Here is a 25,537-nt window from a genome sequence, read left to right as displayed (position 1 = left end):
GGTCTGTCTCCTGAGTGCTCCTCAGTTTTCTTTCAAGATATCACTCTGTCTCGTGAGCAACCTATTCTATTGGTCACAGGTGATGAGAGGACAACAGATGGAAAGAAATGTGTAGTATCAAATAAGTTTAAGAGACAGTAGATTTAACAATATTAAAGAGATTTGTTTTAATGGCATTACTCTATCTTTAAAGCTAATATGAAGTTCATTTGAACAAGGGGTCATTTGTTATTTTGCTTAAATGGAGAACTGGGTCTAAATGGTCCTAGAACCTGCTTTGGAAACACAGGTCATGGGAATAGTTAAGTAATCCATTTCTATAAAACTAAGCTAAGGAGATTATCCAAAATATGAAGAATTTTATATGATGAAATTGTTCTTCACAACTTTGTTACCATGAAAAAAATACAGAAATAATGGAAATGTTCAAGAATAAAGGAATTTTCAGAAAATGATTGTATTCAATAGAATATTACCTAGCCAATAACAATGATAGATGCTGTGAAAATGAGTATAATTATAGTATATTTTAACTGAAAAAAAAAACTGGATTAAAAAAGTTTACAACAATGACAGCTATGTAAAGAAACAAATCCACAGAAAGAAACAGACAAAGGAAATACACCAAAATGTTAACATTAGTTGTAATAGGGTTATGGCATTATGAACATTTTGTTGTTCCTTTTCTGTATTTTCTATTTACTCTTTCCCTTCTTGGCTTACCTGCTAAAATAGAAAAGATAATGCATGGGATTGAGTTAGGAGCTTGCTTTTCCAGAGAGCTGCTCAAGTGTAGCACATAAAAGCCTAGGTATATACTGGATTCACTTGACTAAATGAGGCAATCTAAAGGTTGCACAAAGTCCTGCGGTGTCACGTTGCCATCTTCATGGTGCATTTCCTCCTCTACAGAATCAGAACACGACCGTGTTTGTTAGTGGTGGTGATGAGGGGGTGTGTCTGATGTCTATCTGATGTCTGGTCCTGCAGAATCTTATGTGATTGAGAGGTTTTAGCACAGAAGCAACCAGTGTTATCCTACCTAAATGTCCAGGACACACAGAAGGACCGAGGATGTTTGGAATAATCCAGGAAAGTCTAGTTCTAAGAGATTCCCCTGCCTACCAGGGACCAGCTCATTTCTGGGCAAGGGGCAGGGTAGGACTGGATAAGAAATTGGGATTCCCTTGGGAATGGGGGGTTGGTTAGCTCAGTGGCCTTTGTCTTTGGTGACTTTTGTTTACTTCTTTGACCAGTCCCCCCACTTAACCTCAGGATGTTGTATGCAATGTAATTAGCGAGTTGGTTGATCCCACTGAGCAAAGCCATTTGTCCCTACAAGGAAACATCTCTGGAAAGTTCACTCTTTGTGAGCCAAGGGTGCTATTTTGCATCATTATTGAGACACACTCAGAAGGGGTATGTACACTGATTAAGAACATGGTCTTAGTGTCTGAGAGTTTTCGGATTCAAATCCCAGCTCCACCTCTGAGGAGCTACTTAGCCTTGGGAAATACTTTTCACACCCTCAGTTTCCCCAGCTGCAAATTGAGACTAATTCTCTACCTCATAAAGTCATTTAAAGGAGAAAATGATATAACATATATAAAGAGCTTAGTATTGTGCCACGCAGTCAATAATGGTAGCTAATTACTATTATTAGCTGCTGAACAGCAGCTGCTTATATTTCAGAATACTACTCTATTTTACATATGTGTGTTTCTGTACATTTTTCTGAAATCTATAACAAAGTTTTATTAATTAATAGCATCCCAATCGGGAAAGGACTGCTCTAGTTTACAGGTAAGCCAGCCGGGGAGTCACTTATTATTTACCCGGAATTGTTGAATTTTATAGCTCTTCAAATCCAACAGCTTTGTTGGTAGAATCCTCATTTCGATAATATAGCCTTAAAGACTTCCATCCAGTTAGTGAGGCAAGTTATGCCTTTCCTGAAACCACACGGGCCCCTCTAAACTGAGTTTCTGCTCTTCCTCTGTTTGATTTCTTAAAATACTTTCTGAAGATTTTAACCACAACTGAATCAAAACTAACCAGCCTGTAATTTCCTGGTATGTCCCTATGGCCTTTCTTTTAAAACAAAACACACACACAAAATGGCATTACATTGGCTGGTTTCCAGTGTTTCGGGGTTTCAACTGGAGTAAAGCTGGAAAACGTCTGTGAACGTTACCCTAACATCTCTCCGTCGGTCATTTGGAGCAGGCTCTGGGTTGTTGGGGTTTCGTCATGAGATCTGACCAAATTTAGGTGCTTTTAATTTTGAGTTGTTTTAAGAAAAGTTTACCAATATCATCCGTCCATATTCTTTACTGCATCTCTTGCTTCTTTCTCTTCAATTCTAGGGCATTGGAAAATAAGGCAACTTGTACCAAGTACATAAGCCAGAAAAAGAAAGAACTGTTCTGCTTTTATATAAAAGATATGCTAAAAATATCGAAGAAAATATGGACTGGTTATTTGAATTCACAAATTAAAAGCACAGCAAGAATATATTTGGATCTTTTCCGAAGACCTATCCAAATGTTCTGAACCTGACACAGAGGCACAGACTAGATGTAGTTTGGCTGATTATTTAGATAGTCAATTTTTTCGTATTATAGCCCCTTAAAATTTTTTGATGATTAAATATTTTCTTTTAGCTGAATTCTCAGCATATTTTAAATACTTTGATTCCCAATGACGTGTTTTGGTTTTTAAATGTTTGCAACGAAGGAATAATGTAAAAGGTGGAGTTAAGAAGAAGTAAAAAATGTGAATAATACTGTCATATTCAGGTAATGACTAAATTAAAACATGGATCAGAATAGAAACCAAGCAGTTTATTTTGAAGTTATAATGAACGTTAGGAAAATATAGGTGCCCAGCACATTGTTTCTACAAATGTTAGGTTAGTGAATTAACAACAAATTGATAACTATATACATAAAATGGAGAACGAATGTTGAGATGATGATGTGAGCAAGGAAAGGTCATTTCTAACAAAACACTCTTGTTCAAATTTTAAGACAGAAAATCTAATTTGGTATTAACTGTATGAAAGAATCATATTCAGAAGTTCTGAAATGCTAAAATATAGTTACAGAAATATGGTGTATTTTCTTCACGATGTACATGTATTTGGAAGTAATCAATAAGATGTTTCCAAATAGATAAAAGTTTTGAAACATATTCAACTTATTATAATTAGAGGCAGAAATTGGCTCCCCAGAAATTCACGTGCTAAAAGGCTTCTAAACTCTTCTTCTCAGAAATATCTTCCTTGTGTTATTTTTTCATAATATTAATTATCCATCAAATTTCTTCATGGACAAAGCAAATGCAATGTTAAGCACAGCGCAGACTAAAGTGTTATAAATTCCTAAATTGGTGGAACCTAAAATAATGATATTTTTACTGTATCTGGCTATTGGAAATCTATTATTGAGAAAAGTTTTGACAGATTAAAACAGGATCAAATATATCGTATACAGTACATTTGTTTCACTGGGGAAAAAGGACAGGGACCTAATTATATTAGCTGTTTTTGTCTACACCTTCTCCCCAGTATTTTCTGTAATTACTGCTATGGATATTTTTTCAGCACTCATTTTAAAGAACACAATTCCAAAAATTCAACATCGAAGACAGAAAACACTCTGGGTTTTACAGCTATAAGCCAGCGAACCAGTACTGAAGAGAACACATCTACATATACGTCACACTGATGTTAAAAAGCTGAAGAGTTCATCACTTCCTTTGCCTGAATCTCAGGACGTCACCCGGGGGTTCAGAAAAGAGGAAGAAATGGAGTAAAGTCTTCCTTCCTCTCTTTCTTTTTTCCCCTTCATTTTCTGATCCACAGCATGGTGTGAGTTTTACATACTTTATACTTATTTTGCTTTCTGCTAAACTCCCTGGCTCATAAGCATTAACCTCAATTGCTCCAGCTGACCTGCTGGGCAATGCCGTTGAAATGAACATAGATTATATCATCCCTCCAACAACTCCCTTCGTCTTGCTTCTACCAAGAGTGCTTTCTGGAGAGCACGCCATTCCAGTCAGTTTTCAGCAATGCATTTAATACTGACTCGTATGCTTGCAACACAGAGATTTGTGGCTGGTGTTTTGGGAAACCAACCTAATGAAGACATCAAATTAAATTATGTAATTGTTGGCCCTTAATTGCCCCAAGAGTTCTCTTACGTATCTGGTACTTTTTTATTTTTATAAATCTAAAATTCAACCCTCGATTCCTTATAACTCTTGAATTTTCAACAAATAAAGATTATTTCCCTATCTTTAGAATCTCAGAACTGTGTTATTATAGTGTTCACTTTTCAAAGAAATGCTGAGCACAATAATAGCATAGAAATATTTTTATTCTGTTAGTTTTAGAAACTTTTCCTGAGCTGCAAGGATATTTCATTTATTGCTACTTAAAATCTGTTAACTGAGATCTAAAATCTATTCCTCTTACAAAAGAGGACTGAGTGAAAACAGGTAGCAAACAATAGCTGACAACTCAGCATGTTATGTCTATTCGTGGGTGCTGTGGAAAAGCGCAAAGTGAACAGAAGGTGCCAGAAGTTTTGCAGGACTCCCGGTCTAGTCTTTATAATTCAGATTTCCATGTGACATTGGAATTTTAAAAAGGCAAGGAAAGATGTTTCAAGGCTAGTTTCAAATTTTCCAATTTTTCTTCTGCCAATTTTTCACGTCTATAAGTATTTCTTAAGGTACCAACCTCCTGTACATGATGGAAAGAGCTTCAAATAGATGGAAAGCCATACCACCAACCATGCTAATATGAGCAGAATTTTTCTGGGGACAATATATACCACCCTAGTAATATGCTATGTGGGGAATCTCTTAGAAAAACATAAACCCCTATATTACAAATGTAAGGTGGCATTATTATTTTTTCCTACAATTATCCTGTCAAGAGTTCAGTTCAAACAGAAAAGCCAGATTTGGGGGTCTTAAAAAGGGAAGGAAGGTAGAAGGTAGAAGTTCACTTTTTCTTCTTCCGTGACCTGGTTTTGCCTCTTTCACGTAGGGGCATAAAGGAACAATCTACTCATAAATATATTTCATAGATACATGTGCACACACACACACATACACACATTACACACGTACATATAAAAGCATTTGGCTTTCCAAATATATTTTAGCATAATTTGGAAAATAAGACAAACATCTCTTATTGTGACTGAGATTAGATGGCAAATGGAATGGAAACCGGCAACACTTTGCTAAAAGCTAATTTTGAAATATTTTTTCAGATGAAAAACAGAAATTTGGGGAGAACGCACAGACTGATTTCCGTAGGCAAATCAAACAAGAAACCTACACGTGGAGAAATAATCAGACGTATAATAAGGGAGTAGAAGTGACGGACCGCTGCTGAAGTATTTAGATTATTAGGAAGGTGCGGAGGTAGCCAATTATTTTAATAGGTACTCCTATCAAATATCATGTAAAATATTTAAAATAGACCCTGACTTCGCAGGTTTTTTTTTTTAACCTTTTTAGCTTTACTTCTCCTGACTCTGTCTCTCCTTTGGTTCCCCTCTTTTGTTACGAGCAAGAGACAATCATAAAAGCAATCTCAGCCACATGCCCTGGATTGTTGGATTTCTCTGTCTTTGAGAAAATGTGATTCCTCCAGTAGATCTTTGGACATCGTTTTCCCTAAAAAGTTGAGGTGACAGTTAAATGTACTAGGTGACACTGCGTGGCAGCTTATGAAGAGAGGAAGCGCCCCGGAGAACCTGGCTGCGGTTCACTCTCTCCTTGCTGCCTTTAGAAAACCCACCATCGCCCACCCAGTACCTTCTTCTCGGTTTCCCGTCGCTGTTGGTCCTTAAATTTAACCTGGAGAAGCTGAAATTTCAAGAGTTTCCCTATCAGTGGTAAGGTTAATTTCTCTCCGCTGTCCATAATTGCTTTTGCTGCCATTACCACCTATGAAGAAACACAATTATTAGGAAAGTGGCATTTTAAAACCTTTGGCACATCTGTCAGTGGTGAAAAGATGAAATGGCATTTTGAGTTTTGTAATATTTGTCTTACTGCAAAGGTGCCTCACTGCTGGCCAAAAAAATTAGGGAAAAATGCCCCAAGGCCATAGAGGGAGGCATTTATCCTCTGTTCTAAATGGATTGGGTTGTCTGAAAAGGAACTTTTTCCAGTAGGGCAGGGAGTGCTTTCCACGATGGTGCTAGACTCACATTCCCAAAGAGGGGCAGAGGAAGACAGGAGGGGCTCCTCGCTAGGACCGCTGAGAGGTCAGCGTCATGCTACAGAAAGTCCATTGTCTGGCAGAGCCAATGGTCCAAAGTGTCAAACGCTAACTTACTAGGACATTATAAATTAAACAGGGTTTTATAATAATAGGAAATGGCTATGTTAGCAGTCTTTTATTTCTTGGGGACCAAATTCCGATGAAAGATAAAAGCTGTTTGACATAGAGGCGCCGTGCGAACGTGGCTCTCCCTACCCCCTTGCAATTTAATGCTGATCCTGTTGGTATGCAGCCTAATTGGGGTGAAATAAGGTTATTGAGTTTTCTTTGGGTGACGACAGCCACTAGGAACATACAGCTGTATTGTCCAGATGTGTGGCACTGACAGCCTGTTTTATAACTGCACTTTTTACAGCTTGTTTCCCCTAAATTTCACACAACTCTCTAACATCTGGGCCCTTTTCCTTGGAGCCCTATAACCATTTTATTTACTGCAAAAAAAATAAAATCATGTAAAATATACCATAAAAAGTTGTTACGTGTTTCTCTTTATTCATGTTGTCTCCCTAATAAAGTTCACCTCCGCCGGAAGCACTGTCACAAAAATAATCTAGTCAAAGTGTTTTTGACTTTTGTTTTTAAGCAAGCATCAGCTTTATTTATAACCTCGGGATGAATTAGGTGTTACGAAAATGTTCTGACATGTTGCTTTTCTCCCCCCCTCGGAGCAATTACTCCTCTGGGCGCATATGGTGTCAATTTCAGAGCCTCCCTCTCAGACAATGACGGCGCATACGGCATCTCATCCGGCTGCCTCTTGTCTGAAGTATGAACCAGCCCTTGGTCAGGGCTTTCCTGACCGAGGCAGTTCCTTCTGACTTTTCCCTTTGCCAAGGGAAATAGCTGAAAGAGAGGGAGATGGCTATTTTGCTTCTAACTTCAGAAGCCCTGTGGATTATCTTATGCCAGAATGTAATCGGACCGCCTGGAGACCACATCGGGGTTTTGTGCATCGCATTGCAGACGGGGGAAAGCCAGGGAAAGGACTCCTTTAAGGCTGCTGTTTCCAAAAAAACAAAGGAACGAACCAAATGTCAGAAAGCTTTGCACGTGTCTAAGCAAACACCCTCCATGAAACAGAGCTCCTTGCTTTTTATGGCAGTCAGTTCTGCTCCTGCTAACACGATTTAGGGAAAGGGACATGATGGCTGTGATTTCTGGGAGCTGGAAAACATAAGGGTACACCTGCAGAACCTCACCATTTGATGATGACCAGATCCGAGAGAGAAGGGATCCTAAGGGGACGGACAGTCACACAGAAAATGAAAGGCTGTCTGGTTGGGTCCAGCCTCGAGGGTAGGCGTATTTGGTTTGAAACGGCATTTTTCAATACCAGTGAAACTGTGTGCTGACAATCAGCCTTCTCTGTGACATCTGGTTCAAAATATACAACTAGGGGTTGTTCAGAGCTCCTAGCAATCTAGTACGGGGCGTTTCCCTGTGATACAAATATAACGACAGCATTGAAGGGAAGTCAACACTGGACTGGGTCTCTTTTCCTGATGACCTGTGAAAACAGGATATTTACCTATGTCTGGGGCGGTGTGGATGAAGCCTGCCTGGCGTCATGGTGATGGATGAGATGTCTCTGGAGTTGCTTTCTATCCCCGTGTCCCTGTGGGTCTATGACTGTTACCTCACTGTGTTAAAATGTACTCAGAGCACAACAAAACGTCCTGAGGGAGGGGTCTTTTGTGGGCCATAAATGTTATTTCTGGTCCATCGAAAACCGTCTGTAGAGAGCCGGGTTTAAAACAAAAATCTGGCACAGCATCAAAATAACAATGACATCCTAGTGGGAAATGGGGAGATCAGGAACCCACCCACGTTCCCTGTCCTCATGGGCACAGAGCGAGCAGGCCCATGGCAGGGCAAACCCAGAGGATGCTCCCTTGACCCTGAACAGCCCACGCTCCTGGAGAAGGGCACGCAGCACACGTGGCACCCTTAGCGATAGCAGAAATCCACATGCCTGCCCTTCCCCGGGGTTGCTCAGAGGAGACTGGACTCCCAAATGTTGCCTTTCTGTGTTTCCCCCAAAGGGAATGATAGTGCGAATCCTTGCGAAAATTAAGGGAAATTAAATAGAATTAATGGAAATGGATGGAATGGATTAATCATGCATCATTAATGGAAAGGGAAGTCTCTGTTGAGCTAAAAATCCCAGGCTGACTATTTTTATGGTCTGTAGGTCATCCCCAGGAGAGACAGACAAAGATGCTTAAAAATGAATTTCTACTGAAAAGTCTGCTCACACCCAGAGTTCACAGTTCCACCCAATCAGCAGCCAAAGTTAGGTCCCAGCAGTTTGGTCTCAGATGAAAAACAAATCCTTAGAGGACCTTTGTTTGAAGGGTAAGTCTTTGAGGGAAGTTAAAAAAAAAAAGTGCAGAAGAGACAGAATATAAGAGGTAGTGGCTTCTCATGTAACATTCCAGAAAGGGTTCCCTCCTTTGTCTTACCTGCATTAATTAAAATCATAATCAAACCTTTAACCTTCCAGTATCTAGTCAATGTGTGTGTGTCTCCATGCGTGTGTGTGTGTGTGTGTGTGTGTGTGTGTGTACCTCTGCGTGTCTGTGGGTGTGTGTGCTGGGGAGACAAACGAAGAAGGGCTATAGGTCTTGAGAAGATGAGAGATACAAAAGAAAAAGGGAGCAGTGAGCTGGTCGGGGTTGAGGAGTAATTAGACAAGACTCCAGGCTTCCAGAACTAGGCAGAAAAACAAGTCCTAAGTGGGTTAAAACCTGGGTACTCCTCTAGCCAAAATACCAAATAAATGAGGCTGGCATGAGTCAGAAATTAAAAAAAAAAATGAGTCTTATGGGCAAGTGAGACTCATTAAATGGAGAAAAACTGTTGCCAGGCGAGGCCAGTACGTGTCTCTTGGACCTACTCGGGCCAGGCCGTGGGGCCTGCCAGGGCTGGGAGGAGGCCAGGACAAGCTACCAGAGGTGCTGGGTTCTGGGAATGACGGGTGTAGGAGGCAATTTAGCTTCAGAGAGTGCAGCTGAGGCAGGGAAACACATCTGTGTCTTCCTATGTGAAGACCTTACTTGGAGGGTGGACGCCCTTCGTTCGGAAGTTTGTGACTCTGAGCACACTCAGCAACAAAAGCTGTCCCTCTTTATCACTGACCTGGCTCAAAGACGAATGCCACATTTACTATCTAATGATGTGATCCAACAAAAACATAGCAAAGGAGCCAAATTCTTTCCTTGCCTGGGGCTCAGGCTCACCCCCAGACACTAACGCCCTCCCTTCCTGTCTTCCCTCCCTCCTCCCTGTGAATCCTTCCCGCATAAGCAGTAAGCACCGCATCTGTCTGGACACCGCTTAGAACTGCTCCCATGGAGACCAAATGTAAGCGTGTGTGCAAGGGTGTATACATATACACACATATGCATACGTAGAAATGTATGTGTATAGATGTAACAGATAGGGAGGGAGGTAGATAAAGACAGGACTTCCGTGAGGTCTGCAGGGGGGCTGCCTGGTTTCCCCGGTGTCCTCCTTACAAGGAGGCACATGGGACAGCTTGAACCATTGCCTAACTTGCTGCAAGTTCAATCCAGGTGAGTTCTGGGGAAGGGTAAAGATTTTGGATCTGCATTTCTCTTGCCTAGAACAAGCCAGGGAAGGAGGTGGAGGAGGAAAGAGAAAGGTGTGGCTGTGGGGGGCAGAGAAGGGAGGGGTGAGGGGAGAGGGATGGGCCAAGGGAAGACTTTCCCTCCAGGAGCTCCAAACGGTCACCAGTTCTCCTAAAAATAGCTATTGGTTTCAGGGCCCTCCTAGAGGGTCAGGGTGTTTGCTAGAGTAGCTGTAAAAATGCATAGGATATGATTTCATATTTAACGTGTTGTCTAATGTGACTTAGCGCTGGTTTGGTATGTAAAGCCCTCAGCACATAGAAGCAGAACCCATAAACTTGACTCAGTCCAGACTAGCACAGGGCTGAGCCGACAGGTTTTTCACATGCATATCTAATTCTGCAGGTTTGTTCGTTCACTTGTTTCTTCATTCATCTGGTATCACATTCTTTCGCTTATCACATTTCCTTAATACATGACTAAGTATAATAGTTCTTCATCACGGTAAAAAGTCCGAGCAGTACCTGAAAGATGTACAGTGAGAAGAAAATGCTTCCCCAATCTCCTCCAATCCATTAACCAATTCCTGTGCATCCTTATGTAATTTCCTATACATATACAGACTTATAGCCTTTCATAGTTTAAGGAAAACAGTATCACACTTTCATACTGTCAAGTGGCTTATGTTTTTACATCCAAAGTTATCTAGGACAGCTTTTCTGTGCTGACATGTATTGCCCACATATATATTTTTTAATTTTTTGCATTGTCTTCTGTTGCATAGGTAGGTAATCATTTATTTAGCCAGTTTCCTATCTATGGACATTTTAGGTAATTTCAGATTTTTTTCCATTAAGTGCATGTGTATTTTAAATATTTATTGATACGTCTAAATCGACATTTGAAAAGTTGGCAGCATTTTTGTTCCTGCCACCACCATGCGGAAGAGTATGTTTCACCACCACCCTCATTAACCCTGGATATTCTCCAACTTTTGTTTATGTCAATGCAGACAGATCTTTCTGTGATTGTGGAAATGTCCTTTATCTGTACTGTACACAAGAGTAGCCACCAGACCCTTCTGGTTATGGAGCACTTGAATATTGCTAGTGTGATTGAGGAACTGAATTTTTAATTTTATTTTTTAATTAATTAAAATTTACATTTAAATAGTCACAGGGAACTAGTGGCTACTGTTTCTTTAGAACATGTCTGTGTGATAGTGAAAAGTGGACAGAATAGTATTTCATTTGAAATTATGTTTGTTGAAAACAACAAGGATTTACTTTAGAGCACAGGGAGATATATTCAGTATCTTGTAATAACGTAGGATGGAAAAGAATTGAACAAAAGAATATACTCACATGGAGACACAACCAAATCACTTTGCTGTACACTTGAAACTAACACAGTATTGTAAGTCAACTCTACCTCCATAAAAACAGAAAATAAAATTATGTTTATTTCATTATCCCATCACTTTGTCCCTTTGATTTTATCCCTAAACTGAAAGGAAAGATATCCAACTTGGCATCATCCTTGGCAAAGCTTATTAATGTAGGAAATGCTTACATGCACTATTCGGTAGTAATGGTGTGCTCAGATATATACAGCACTCGAGGTGGAAGGGAACAGAAATCTCTGACTTCCAGGCTGAGACTATTTTTTCTGCCACTCAAGAACTGTGCCCTTGTGCAGGTGGGTACAAACGGCGTTGGTCTGAAGCAAAATTAGGAAAGAAACAGAGTGACGTTTTGCTTTCTAAATCCCTCCAGCCACTAAAACAGAAAAGATTTCACGTGGTAATGCACTTTGAAGGAATTTTACTCAGACCAGTGAATAAGCTGTATTTTAAGATTTTGATCCTTTAGTTAAAGAATGAAAAGGACTAAGCAGCTGATGATCTGATTTCAAGGAATAAGTAGCAGGTGTGGCAATTTAGAACCCAGGGTGGGAGAGAGCTCTTTTCTGTGACTCAGAAGCTTGTAAGGCCTAAGGCTGGCTCTGAAGACAAATGCAGTGGGGCTTTGTAGTGCTGGGAGGCTACAGTGTGGCAGCAGCCATGACCAGCTTCCTATGCACCTGACCGTCAGGTTTCACTGCCTGGAGTGGCTCCCAAACTCCAGGACTAGGTCGTTCAGAGGAAGGATCTGAAGGGAGGATCAGAGAGAAAACTGCTCTGGAGAGTAAGACCTGGGACTTACCTGCATCTGTGTCTGAGTGTGTGTCTGTGTGTTTCACAAATGTTTCAATGTTTAGAGTGAAGGGCTGCTTTAGACGAGCCCGATTCTGTATATCTGATGAAGAAAACGGATGAGCAGTGATCTGTGCACAACCAAAAAGATCCCTGTTGGGAATTTTAGCTCCTTTGGTACAAGGGACGGCAAACCAACTGCTGAAGCCATAACTACTCATGGGCAGCGTGATGCAAAATCACAGGCTGGTTTGTATGCCAGTTTTCTCAAATACCACTGGGTAGCCTTGGACAAGTGGCTCAACTCCCTGAAACCTAGCACTTTTTTTTTTTCATTTTTTTAAGGTTTTATTAAGTATAGTTAATTGACAGCATTGTGATAATTTCTGCTGTACAACAAAATGATTCAATTAGACACATCCATTCTCTTTCCGGTTCTTTCCCATGTAAACCATCACAGAATATTGGGTAGCATTCCCTGTGCTATATATAGCTTTTAAATCTACAGCAGGGTTTCTGGACAGTGGCACTATTGACATTTGAAAGCAGGTAATTCTTTGTTGCGGGAGGTCTCCCTGTGCACTGGAGGGTATTTTAGTGCACCCTTGGCTACCCTGCTGTGAGACTCAAAGGTATCTGCAGACATTGCCAAACTACCCTGGGGGACCACCGTCCCTGGTTGAGAACCCCTGAGGTACAGAAAGAGAATATGAATAGTGCTGGCCTCATGAGACTGTGCTGAGCATGGAATGGAAAACACGGAGGAAGGCCTAGCATGGTGAATGATACGGTATATGCAGGACCGATCCTTACAAACACGAGCTCTTGCTGTTTTGCTGGCATCAAGGACAGGATTGGAATTCTCCAAGACCCTTCGGCTCAGGTGGGAAGAAAGAGAAAAGGAATGGAGCAAAAAATGTGCATTTAGGCAGCAGAAGGGATCATAACTTACTATTAGCTGGGTGTAATCTGGTGGCTACTTTCCTTTGACCCTTTCTCTGCTCTGATAAGGACAAATCAAGATCCACTGAAGGAAAGCAGAGATAAAAAGGAAAAAAAATGTAAAAACAGATTCTGCTATGGTGCCGTGGATGCTGGGAGGAGGGAGAAGGAGGAGGTCGGCTATTCTTAATTTCTCCTCAATGAGATGGAGAAAGAAGGGGAGGGTCCTGAAAGTCCTCAGCCTCCCTCGCCGCTCCCTCCACGGTCTTCCCTCCTTCATTCCTCCTGCCTTTACTGAGTGGCAGCTACACTGCAGTCATTGCCTTCCTGGATCCTTTACATGTCTAGCCTATCCAGTTCGCATTCTTTAAGTAATGAATAATTTCCAATGAGGCATAATTGGAAAAACAGCTGGAAGGAGCAGGGAGGGAAGGAAATGGAGAGAGACTGAAAAAGAGGAAAGAAAAAAGAATGGGAATGACGGGAACATATTTTCTCACTCTGAGCAGAGGAAAAGAAAATAATCAAGCAATATGAAAGTCAGCTTCCAAGGTGACTGCATATCTAGGCTCCATATAGATCATACTGTCTAAAGCAAGTGGAACGTTATAAAAGTGCTCAGGCCAGAGATTGGTGAGAAGTTCATCATGATGATAAATATCCGTAGCAGGTGCCTCCTGGATCATTTTCAGCTGTCCATAATTAAACTGGTATCCATCTCTCGACAATGTCAGGGCTGTAAAATAATTCCAGTCATTGGACCCCTTACATCTGTGCTGAAATGAAATAATATTTGGCAGTAACAAGGAGTCGCTGAAACTAAATAAACAACTCCTTTCAAGACTACATAAAAGTCGGTAACATAATAACATTTGACAGGGATTAAGACCTCTTTGGGGCTGTAAGGAAGTTTCAGAAGCAGCAATAACAAATACATGGAAGGGAGAACAGATCTATGCTTTAACAGACATGTATAATTTGAAATGTGATGAATTTCCCAAGGGAGGTGTGCATTTTGAACTTCTAATATGCACATGTCCAAAAGCATGGGGCTCTCTCTGAGAAATGTTTGCTGGGATTCCTCTTCCAAAGAAGGAAAAGCAAAGCTTCCCTTTTTTGATTCAGGAGTGTTGGGGGTTTGGGATGCCCACCAAATACATAAAGGCACGTAAAGCAGAATGTGATAATATACGGAAGGATGATTATGGGAAGTTCCACTATGTATTAGCTTTAGGTGTGTATCAGTAACACATGGTTTTATTATCGCAGGAATCTTTTTTTTTTAAGATCAAGCTCTTTGCCTCAGTCCCAAGGTGCTGCCGCCCCTCTGAAGTCATTCTTGGTTCTTTTGGCTTGCCATGAGAGCTACAACCCTACAACTGTTTTGAACCTCCCCGAAGGGATTTAGCCCTCTTGCTGAAATTATCTGTGTGCTCAGTTTATATCCCCTAGGCCTGGAAGCACAGGGCCCGATCTGATTCATCATTTTCCACTCGCTCACAGAATCCAGTATCTATGCCATTCAATAAATTTAAAACGGTGTCTTTGGAGTGATGTCCTGTTTGCCTTGAAGGTGGGTGTTTTCAGCTGTTCACTGCTACCATCACAAAGCTCCAGGGGTAGACTGCAGTCAGGAGCGTGGTTTCGAGGGCTAAGTAACACACAAACACGCACAAGGATTGTTCTGACAATGGCACTAAAATAATCTAACGATTGCACTTTTTTTTTTTTTTCTCATTTGGCCTCCCCGGGGCACATGGAGTTCGTGGGTCAGGGATCAGATCCAAGCCGCAGTTGCCACCTAAGCCGCAGCTGTGGCAATGCTGGATGCTTAACCCACTGTGCTGGGCCATGGCCCGAACCTGCATCCCAGTGCTCCCAAGATGCCACTGATCCTGTTGTGCCACAGCGGGAACTCCAGGATTGCACTTAATTAATTTATTTATTTTTTTGTCTTTTTGCTATTTCTTGGGCTGCTCCCGCGGCATATGGAGGTTCCCAGGCTAGGGGTCGAATCGGAGCTGTGGCCGCCAGCCTACGCCAGAGCCACAGCAATGCAGGATCCAAGCCGCGTCTGCAACCTACACCACAGCTCACGGCAACGCCGGATCGTTAACCCACTGAGCAAGGGCAGGGACCGAACCCGCAACCTCATGATTCCTAGTCGGATTTGTTAACCACTGCGCCATGACGGGAACTCCGGATTGCACTTTAGATATTCGAACTCACTTAAGGCTCACCTTCCCTTCCAGATGGGGACTCCTCGTCCCATTTCACAGATCAAGAAACTGAGGCCTGGTGATCACCAGCAAGGAGTAGCCATGGCCTCTGAACCTAGGCTAGCTGGTTCCAGGATCTTGCTCCTCCTCCTCATCTTTTGTAGCCTCACAATAGGCCTTTTCACCCCTGGGCTGGAGCTGCAGGGCTTCTATCAAGTATCCCAGCCCCTCCCCCATCTCCATACCCAACCCTCGTCTTAGCCGCAGGGAGGTAGAGCTTTTAGGTCCAAGTTTTTATGTTTAAATACTCTTGACTCTCTTTTAGCTTTGTCCTTATATGGTGTCTCCACTCTACAGAGCTGAGCTGCTTTTTCCCCTGAGACCTAAGAGGGACCTGAGACAGGGAGCCCTTGGTCCCGAGAGCTCTGAAGGTGGCAGATATGCCACTTTGGCGTCAAGATTATTTTGAACTAAAGGCCTCTGAGAAACAGCAGATGCAAGAAGGACATTCTGTTCTTCCCCTTTCTTCACGAAAACAAAAGATAAAAACTTCCATATGAAACGTGCCCTCCCTGCGCCAGAAGGAAATTAACATCATGGTCTTTGAGGAGGAGAACTTGCCAACCTGAGAAGCTGCTATGCACCCAGACCTTGACCTTGCTAAACCCACTCTCACCTTCTTTTACCTGCCTCACATAGTTTAGCTGCCTTTTTTTTTTCCCCCGTTTTTTTAGGGCCGCCCCCTTGGCATGTCCAAGTTCCCAGGCTAGGGGTTTAATTGGAGCTACAGCTGCCGACCTACAAAACAGCCACAAGCAACACAGGATCAGAGCTGCGTCTGCGACCTACACCACAGCTCACAGGTACGCCGGAGCCTTACAACCCACTCAGTGAGGCCAGGGATCAAACTGGCATCCTCTTGAATACTAGTCGAGTTCTTTACCACGGAGCCACAACAGGAACTCCAGTTTAGCTGCTTTTTCACGCTGCCTCTCTCCGTTCAACCCAACAGGCCCAGAGTTTTGGCTCTTTCTTTGGGAGTGAGTCTTCATTTCCTTAGGAGGGCTCCCACGTCAGGTTAAATGTGTGCAAATTTGTATGCTTTTTTCCTGTTAATTGCCCAAGGCCAATTTAATTAGGTCCAGGCAAGAAGAACACCAAGACGGTAAAGGTGAAGGGATTGGGGGTTTGGAATTAGCAGGTGCAAACTAGTATATTTAGGATAAACAACAAAGTTCTACTGTATAGCACAGGGAACTATATTCGACATCCTGGGATAAACCATAACAGAAAAGAATATGAAGAATAATACATATACATAAAACTGAGTCACTTTGCTGAACAGTAGAAATTAACACAACAGTGTAAATCAACTACACTTTGAGAGAAAGTTTTACCTCTCCTGTACCCCTGTTTCTTGTCTCCTGGCTTCACATGTCTTAAAAACTTAGAAACTCAGGCTGGCAGCCACCTTCCTTTCCTAGCCATCTTCTCCTTAAACCCCAAACCACTCTCCTAAAATCCTGCCCCAGTCTGAGTCCAGAAACTGACCCCCTGCTTGTCACTGACCAGCCCGGATGTCTGAATACAACTGGTCCCCGGTCCTCCTGTACCCATCAGCCGATCACTAGATGTGTCATCTGCCATTTTGTTAGGATTCCACGTTCTACCTCCCAGACCTGGCGATGGCCGGGTGCCCACACCACCCTCCTTCCTTTCTAGAACAACCTGACCTTTTTCCAGGCATTCATCCCTCTCCCATTTGGCTCAGGTGCCCCAGGGGATCTGCAGCCCCAGGGATGGAGCCCTTTGCACTAAAAATACTCTAACCTCCCTGGTCCAGGACCGGCGTGTGATGTAGTTCAGGCCAGTGGGATGTAAGAGGTGGTTTCCTGGGGCTGCTAGATCCCAGTTCCTTGGTCATGACGCAGTTTCAGAGGCTGGAGCCGCCACTTGGATGGAGGAAGCATCACTCCTCATAGATGAAGGAGGTGGGGCTGGAGCTTGTGGGCTAAGCTGACCCAAACACCTGCCTAGACGTCTAGTTATACGAGCCAGCATACTTCCTTTTGTTTAGGCCTGCTTTAGTTTTTTTTTTTTTTTTTTTCTTGTGAAGTTAGAAGGGGATTAAGCTAGCACTGATAAGGTGAGATTCATGCCTTCAAATTGAGAGAGATTTTTTTTTTTTCCCCCCGAGCCACACACCGCATCTGTGACCCTGGGGAATGGGCCCTGGGGATGAGTCCTGGGATGGGCTCAGCAGTCAGTGATGTAACAAGCTCCTGGGGACCCCGATGCGCTGGAGGTTTGTGCACCACAGCACTCTGGGTTCTTTTGTGGTCTTTCATCCTAACATATTTAACTCACTTATTATCAGCACCCCTGAGTCCTTTGTGCTCAGTTATGTGCATCTATAATGCCTTAATTTTTTTGTATCTATTTTTAAAAAATATAGAGTCATCAAGTTGCTCATTTCGGAGGACAGCCTGGAGAGGATTTCTGTTAGTGTCCTGCTGGGTAAAGCATGTATTCAGTGTGCCAGCTCTTTCCTCCCTTCCCTCAACACTCTGTTCCTCCACAATCATCAAAGACCTATAGTGTTTCTTTAGTTTGATTATGGACACTGTTCATCAAGGCTGTGGCTGCCACCTAACTTTCAATCAATCTCAAACGTGTCCCACACATACTTTTTTATTTGATTGGTCGGGTTTTTTTTTTTTTTTTTTTTTTTGTTTTTTTTAAGGCCACACCTGCGGCATACAGGAGTTCTCAGGCTAGGGGTTGAACTGGAGCTACAGCTAAAGGCCTACACCACAGCTCACAGCAACACTGGATCCCCAACCCACTGAGAGAGACCAGGGATGGAACCCACAGTCTCATGGATACTAGTCGGATTCATCTCCGCTGTACCATAATGGGAACTTCTGCTTCCCCCCATCCCCCACCACCATACCTCTCCTGATCTCTTTGAGAAGGTGAACAGGTATCAACATCTCCTGGCTGGCTATACGGAATGACCTTTGTGAGCAGACAGATGCTATGTAGTTTCCCATAAGCATTTCTCTGTGTGCCCTGTGGACCCCCCCCACCCCAGAATCTCCAGGAGCCTAGTTAAAGATACAGATAACTGAGATCTATCCTCAGAACCACCAACTCAATCTCTGGAGGTGAGGGCCTAGGAGCACAAAGTTTTAACAAGCACTCTAGGGATTTTAAGTATACCGTTGAGTTTAAGAACCATGGCAAAGGTCATTTACATGGGACCCCAGGATGACAAACTGAGGGGTTTCCCAGGGCTTGGTATTTTCAGCGCTAAAATTGAAAGTCTCTGGCACCTGGGACAGTGGGGCACCCTGGGATAGAAGGTCAAGGCGAACCACCTTGAGCCTGCCAGAGCTAAGGTGACAGTGTCAGACCTCATCCCTTGATCTGCTTCCCCCAGTTCTTCTAGCCCATAGAATAGTGGCATATTCAGCAGCCACTGGAAACTGGAAAGTGGTCAACAGCCTTGATGGGTGTGGGAGACCAAGAGTGGCAGTGACAGGGGAGGGGAGAGAATGGGGGAATGTGACATTGAAAAGTAACCAGGGGTGAGGCCACCAGAGGCTTGAATAATATATTAAAGAAATTTGGACTTTATCTTGAAAGTAACAAGGAGACAGAGTTTTAAGCAAGTGGGGGACAAGATCAGGTGTCTAGAGGTCTCCTTCTGAGTCTTGGTATTTTACTTATCTTCCGTGACTGTCTTTATGCAGCAAACCCCCCAGGCTTTATTAGGTGTGTTGGTGACCCATAGCAAACCTCAAAACCCTTGAATGTATATTTCAGGGCTTACGCTCTGTACCCTCCCCCTCCAGCTTTGTTTGACTGTCATTTGCTCCTAGTGCTAGAGGCATGCATGTTGACCAGAGGTATTCTAATGTGCTCAGAGGCTAGAGAGAAAGAAGTGGCCGGCAGGCAGTACCACCTGCCTTGACGATCAGGGGAATGAGCAAAGCACCTTCTCTGGGCCTTCTCAGATCACTGTTACTTTGGCAGAACTCAACAGATCAGAGACTGTAAATATCTTAAAGGCAAGGGCCTTTGAGGGCACTTCCCCTCTGTCCCTCCAGCTCCTAGAACAGTGCCTGGCACAACTGCTCAAAAATGAAGACTGGGATGGATGGATGGATGGATGGATGAACACTGGGCAGTGGGAATGTGAAGCGAAGTAAGAATAGTGGGCCATTGTTTCCTGGGTGCTTGCGGAGAGGGAGCCAGAGAACAGATGGAGAATCCATCCTTGAGGAGGATGGCCCCTTTCCTGGCCCTGTGAGCAGTATGTGGACATAGTGGCTGCATCTCTCCAATGGGCAGGCTTGGAAGTGCCTGGATGCCTGTTGAGAAGGTGTGTTCCTGGACTTTCCTGAGGACACTTTCCTAGACACCTGATCTTGTCACCCACTTGCTTAAAACTCTGTCTGATCCCCATCACTGTGGTTGGGATCCGGAACAGGCATTTTTAATGTACTCTCCCAGTGATCTTGCCACTAGCCACTTTGAGGACCACCAACACAGGCCAGAAGAGGTTAGAAATAGGAAGGGTTCACACCAAGGAGCTTCCTGTAACAACCCTTTGCTGGTCCCCTGACTGAGGCCATTCTCCCTGGTCCCACTCCCCAGCCTTTGTTTGTATTTCCATCCAGGTCTCTCCTGCATTCTTGCATGTGTGACCTTCTCCTGCAATGCACCTTGAGCTTGTGCAGGGCCCTGATGATGGCTTCCTCCTCTTTGTATCCCTCACAGCATCGAAAATCTGCTTTGAGCACACTTGAAGCAAATATGCCCCATTCTGAATTTAGACAACAGCAAGTCCCCTCCCATTACCACAAGAAATCTGAAAATGAATTACACAATCACGTCCCTGTAATGAATTCCACAGCCACAAAACACAGCCAACAAAAATATGATTAAATGTCCAACCTTACATTTTTGCTTATCGAATTGACTGAGACAAAAAATACAATGTCGAAGAGGGTGTGGCTAAATTGGAACTGTTAGAAGGAATGTAAATTGGCACAAATTATCTTGAATGCATTTCGACAATGTGTGTCAAGAGCTTTACAAAGATTTATATACTTTGACTCAGTAATTCCACTTCTTGAGATTTTTCATAAGGAAACAATCAGAGTCCGAACTATTGGTAAACAGTCTAAATTTAGCAAAAGGGGGAGTGGTTGAATGAATTATTGGGTAGACATGCTTTCTATTATAGAGACACTGGATATGGATTTAGAAAAAGGCTAACGTCATAATATGTGAAAAGGATGTGATAGAAAGCATATACAACATAACTTCTATTTTGTAAAAAAGAAGCATACATCTCTGAATGGTGGAATATTCTACAGATTCTTAAGTACCTACTACTCTATGGACTATGCTCTTTCTACATTTCCCACATTTTCTGTAAGTAGCAGGCATTGCTTTTATAATAAAACGGCCCCCAAATTGTATATATAATGTGAATGCTATACAGCAATGGACTGTTTTTAACTGCCACCCCTCCACCCTCCTGCAGAATTTTTCCTGCATGCCGATTCTACTATCTTCACCTCTCACATTACTTTTCGGCTCAGAATTCCTCAATGACTCCCAGACCCAAAGGACAAAGTGTTCACTCCTTAGCAGGGCAGACCAAGCTCTTGCTGACCTGGCCTTGACACACCTGTCCAGCGTCGTCCCTAGCTGCTCCTTCCATTTTCCCTCCTGTCCATCAGGGATGCCCACTACTCGGAGTGCTGATTCTGTCTGCCTGATTGTGCACGGGCTGATTCCTTAGCCTAGAATCCCCCTTCATCTTTCATGGCTCCATCAATCCCCTGTTCGGCTTTCAAGCTGGTTTCCTAAAACCTTTCCCTCGACACTTTAGAAAGATTTACGCCTTTCTCTGTGCACTCAACGCACCTTTTAAAATTTTGTTGTTATCATAGGATAATAGAATGGCTCATTTCTATATTTGTCTTTTAGGCTGAAGGCTAGAATTAACTTTGTGATAGGCACCAGGGAAACCACCAATAAAACACACGCTGAATGAAAGACGCGGCAGACAAGTCGCACAGCCCTTCACCAACTTCATGCGGGTTGTCCCTTGTCAAAGGGCACCCTGCGACAGGGCCGAAGTGGGCTGCCAGCCAGCCCTCCTCTCACCAAGCCAGTGTGCTCAGAGGTGGGGGAAGCATCTGGCGCTAGTTCACTATTTAGAAAGCGACTGGTGTCATGAGAAGGGCCTGCTGTGCTAAAGAGACTCATTCCACAGACCCATTGCACAAACATTTACAGTGTCCTGCCAGCATGTGAAAATCAGTGGCTTTGGTCTCTAACCCCCTCTCTTCCCCGCCCCCGGGCCAGTACCAGCCCATCCATCAGGAGGGGAGAAATATCAGTAGCCCTGATGACATTTGACTTTATTTTGTCTTTTTATTAAAAACGTTTTTTAAATTAAAGTATAGTTGGTTTACAAAGTTCATTCAATTTCTGCTGCACAGAAAGGTGACCCAGTCATACATATTTATACATTCTTTTTTTATACTCTCTTCTATCACGTTCATTTTGTCCTTTTTTTTTTCTTTTCTTTTTTTTTTTAATTTTTTAGGGCCACGCCCATGCCATATGGAAGTTCCCAGGCTAGGGGTTGAATTGGAGCTACAGCTGCCGGCCTACACCACAGCCACAGCAACTTGGGATCTGAGTCTCGTCTGTGACCTACACCAGAGTTCACAGAAACACCAGATCCTTAATCCACTGAGCGAGGCCAGAGATTTAACCTGCATCCTCATGGATACAGTCAGATTCGTTTCAGCTGCACCACAACGGGAACTCCTAATTCTTACTTTTGAGAATGCTCTATATAGTTGTAATATCTGTGTATTCTTATACAAATCTCTTTCTCTCTCTCGTGTATACACACACCACAAGGCGCATGGGACAAATGCTCAATTTTTGTAAACTGATGAGACATGCAATCAAAATGATTCAGGATTGCTAGCCTAGAGCACTGGCTTTTAGTGATGAATAACACACATACGCTAAAGTTCATGCCATTCACTACGGAGTAGAGGGAGCAGACACAAACAACCACAATTTAATGCAGCAAGATGAACTTTGCCTCCAGGAATCCAAGCGAATTTCACAAAAGAGATGGCATCTGACCAGGGCTATTTGGCTGGTAAATGGGAACATCTAAGTCTAAATTTTACATAATTCATTTAACTCAGTGCACTTTGCACTTAACTGAGAAAGGCGTATAAAGTGAATTGAGTGCAAAATGGCTAAAAAGGGATGAGCTGGAGCTGCTACCAAAAAAACGATAGCTTCGTCAGCTACAGAGATGGGGGCAATGTGTGTTCAGTTACAGTGCAAGGCAGATGTGCTTTGATATAGAAATTCTAGATTCACAGTCACTTCATCATGCCTGATCCATCTCTAACCTGACTTTTTATCTACTCAAAAAACTCCAGGTCCCAAGGGCTCTAGACAAAATCCTCAGTTAATATCTGCCAATTCGTATTTTTATTTTCCCTACCTAATTTGGTTTACTGTATTGCATAGAGGTCAGCATTCTAGATGGGGAATGTTTTTAGCTTGGGGAATCAAGCCTAACAAATATCTGGGCCAAATGTGTGCCCACATGAGCCTGTGTTTGGCCAGTTCTTTTACAAACTTTAAGATGAGGGGAAAAACGTGCTCAGCAAAAGCACAAGAGAAAACTCCCAGAGAGCTTGCTCTTTGGTTTGGATGAATGACTATGTGCATTAAACTTAAGTGTCAGCTCCTAGACTGTAGCAACTGGTCTTAAAAGAGCCTGAAGTAACAGTAATTTGGAATCAGGATGCCTGGGTCCGATGAGGGGCTCTGACTTCTTAGGGGCAGGCACAGGACAAGTCACCTAACCTCTGAAGTTCTTTTTTGCTTGTTTGTTACATGAGAATAATAAGACGTAAGTCAGCCTCACAAAGCTGTTCGGATCAAATTTGACATTGTGCCTGACAGTAGTTTTTATTCCAAAAGGTTATCTTCCAAATGTGGGTTGTTATCATTCTCGTTAATAAGGTCCCGGCAAAAAGCATTGCCTGTTTGAGAAAATATCATAGTCCATAAATATGATTTAAAAAAGACCGACAGAGGGAATGAATGTGGAAGAAGAAGTTTTGTTTCATCAGTCACTCAATGATGATGCAGAAATTGCTTGTGGGGACTCCCATTGTCACCCTAAGCCTTGGACCTTGCTAACCCCCCCACCCTCCCACCCCGTACAAAAAGACATTCCCTCAGGGTCCAGCTTTTATTTCTGAGAAATAAACAAATAAATGCATGCTGATAGGATAATATCATGGGTTAGCATTCTGAAAATGCCCTTTCATTTGAACCAGGGTTTTACGGACACTGTGCCTGAACTCAACAGGCAGTTGTGGGGCTATTTTTGGACAGGCAGAACTTCCAGCACCTCTTAAATCACAGCACACGGCCACTGCCCGCTCCACCTACACACAGGGCGGGACTGCATTCATAAAACAGGACGCTAGTCCAGGGTGAACCGAAAAACTCTTTTCCCCGTCTGATGACTAATACTTGTCTCTGCTTTCAGAACGGGGAAAGCGTCATATACACACTTTACCAATGCAATCCATTTTCTTTTGCTTGCTCCGAAAGAGGGGGGAAAAGTGTGTGTGTCTGTGTGTGTGTTCCTCCAGTGATTGAGGAATCCTGAAATGAACCTCTATAGGCAACCCCCGACAATGTTCTGTGGATGGTTTTGCACAGGGAATGGAAACAAGTTGGCAGGAAGAAGAATTCTTTCTGCATAATTCAAAGCAGACATTTTACTAGGAGAAAAGCAAATCAGAAATTTGCTGTCAGTCCTTGAAATTTTATTAGTTACAAAAAGTAATATATTAGGCCCTGGCATTAAATCCAGATAGGATCTATCCTTTTTTCTCTCGCAATGATATTCCTAAAATGAATCTCTGAGAGTGTAATAAGACTAGATCCTCATAAATTCAGAGGACTCAGCAGTGGTGGCCTGTGACTATGGCACATGTTATTAGACGCTGCTCTGCTTCTCTGCAGCTCCAGAGATAAATCAAAGGATGATCCTCTAAGACTTGAGAATAACTAATGACACGCTCCTTTTGAGGAAGAGGTAATTCAATGAAATCTTTCCCAGTGAGTGAGTCTACAGTGAGTTTGTCTTTTTCATATAAATTCTTGATACAGGCTAAGGAGGATAATAATAAACTTGATCATTTTGAAATGTTTGATGTGGTATAGGGTGCTCTCCAGGGCATCCTGCTGGCCTTGCTCACCTTCAGAGTTCTACAGATTTCAAATGGTTATAAGCACTGTCGTCCAAACAGGTATGAAGCTATAATAGGCAGTTTTAAAGGCAGGATTTATTGAACAATTTCACTTCTCTGGATATGAATGTTTATAGGGCTGGTTTCCTATGTTTCCAACCTCTAAACTTATAATTACATGCTTTTAATATATGTTCGAAGCAATATAGGGATCACAGTTAACTTACACTATCAGGCTACTTAATTGGATTTGAGAAGGGTTTTTTTTTTTTTTTTTTTTTGGCCAATTACATTTGTGAAATAGACGAATGGATGGATTCTAACATCTACACATCTCTTTGAAATTCACTTATTCAATTAATATTCTTTCAGTTTAACAGGCACAGTAGCTTTTCCGGAAATATAAATGAATTGCTATCTAATAGTCAACGCTCTCTCCTTTAGTCTGGTCTTCTTCCTTTCCTTGCTACCAAAGATTGAGGAAAGAGAATTTCAGAAATAGAGGTCACACTAAAAATATGTAGAAGCATGAAAATTGTTACCATACTTCCATTCCAGCTACAAATTCTCTCCCTCTAAGGAAGCAGGGCTTTCTGTATCTTTGTTGCATCTCTGACTGGTTGGGTGAGTACCCTGCCCCTCCCTCTCCCGTCTTTCCAAAACACCCTGTCTGGGGACCATTACCCTTTGGCTGAAAGTCATGAACAATACGTGAGGTCAGCCACAGGGCTCAATGAAGAACAGGCTCAATTATAACCAGGGATTGAATAGCTAACTTTTACATCAGACTTGTACAAGATATTAAAATGTCATGAATTAGCAGGAAACAAACAGATTATTTACAACATGATGGGCTATGAGCCCTGGAGGGCAGAGACCAGGCCTAACTCAATCTTCTGCCCATTATCCAGCTTGTAACAGAAACTCTGCAAATGTCTTCTGAATGAGGA

At 42.7% G+C, this 25,537-nt stretch overlaps 1 protein-coding gene across 1 annotated transcript in view; it reads right to left on the bottom strand.

Annotated features, from left to right (window-relative positions):
- The window catches only part of SPAG17 (sperm associated antigen 17), a 229,749-nt gene that overhangs the window by 157,901 nt on the left and 46,311 nt on the right, over positions 1-25,537 (bottom strand). Inside the window, 1 exon segment of the mRNA XM_021089972.1 lies at positions 5,839-5,970. Within this exon segment, the coding sequence (XP_020945631.1) occupies positions 5,839-5,970 (132 nt within the window).

The sequence above is a fragment of the Sus scrofa genome, chromosome 4, assembly GCF_000003025.6.
Source record: "Sus scrofa isolate TJ Tabasco breed Duroc chromosome 4, Sscrofa11.1, whole genome shotgun sequence".
NCBI classification, from domain to species: Eukaryota; Metazoa; Chordata; class Mammalia; order Artiodactyla; family Suidae; genus Sus; species Sus scrofa.
Note: the sequence above shows the minus strand (reverse complement) of the source record. Positions and strands in the feature narration are given on the sequence as shown.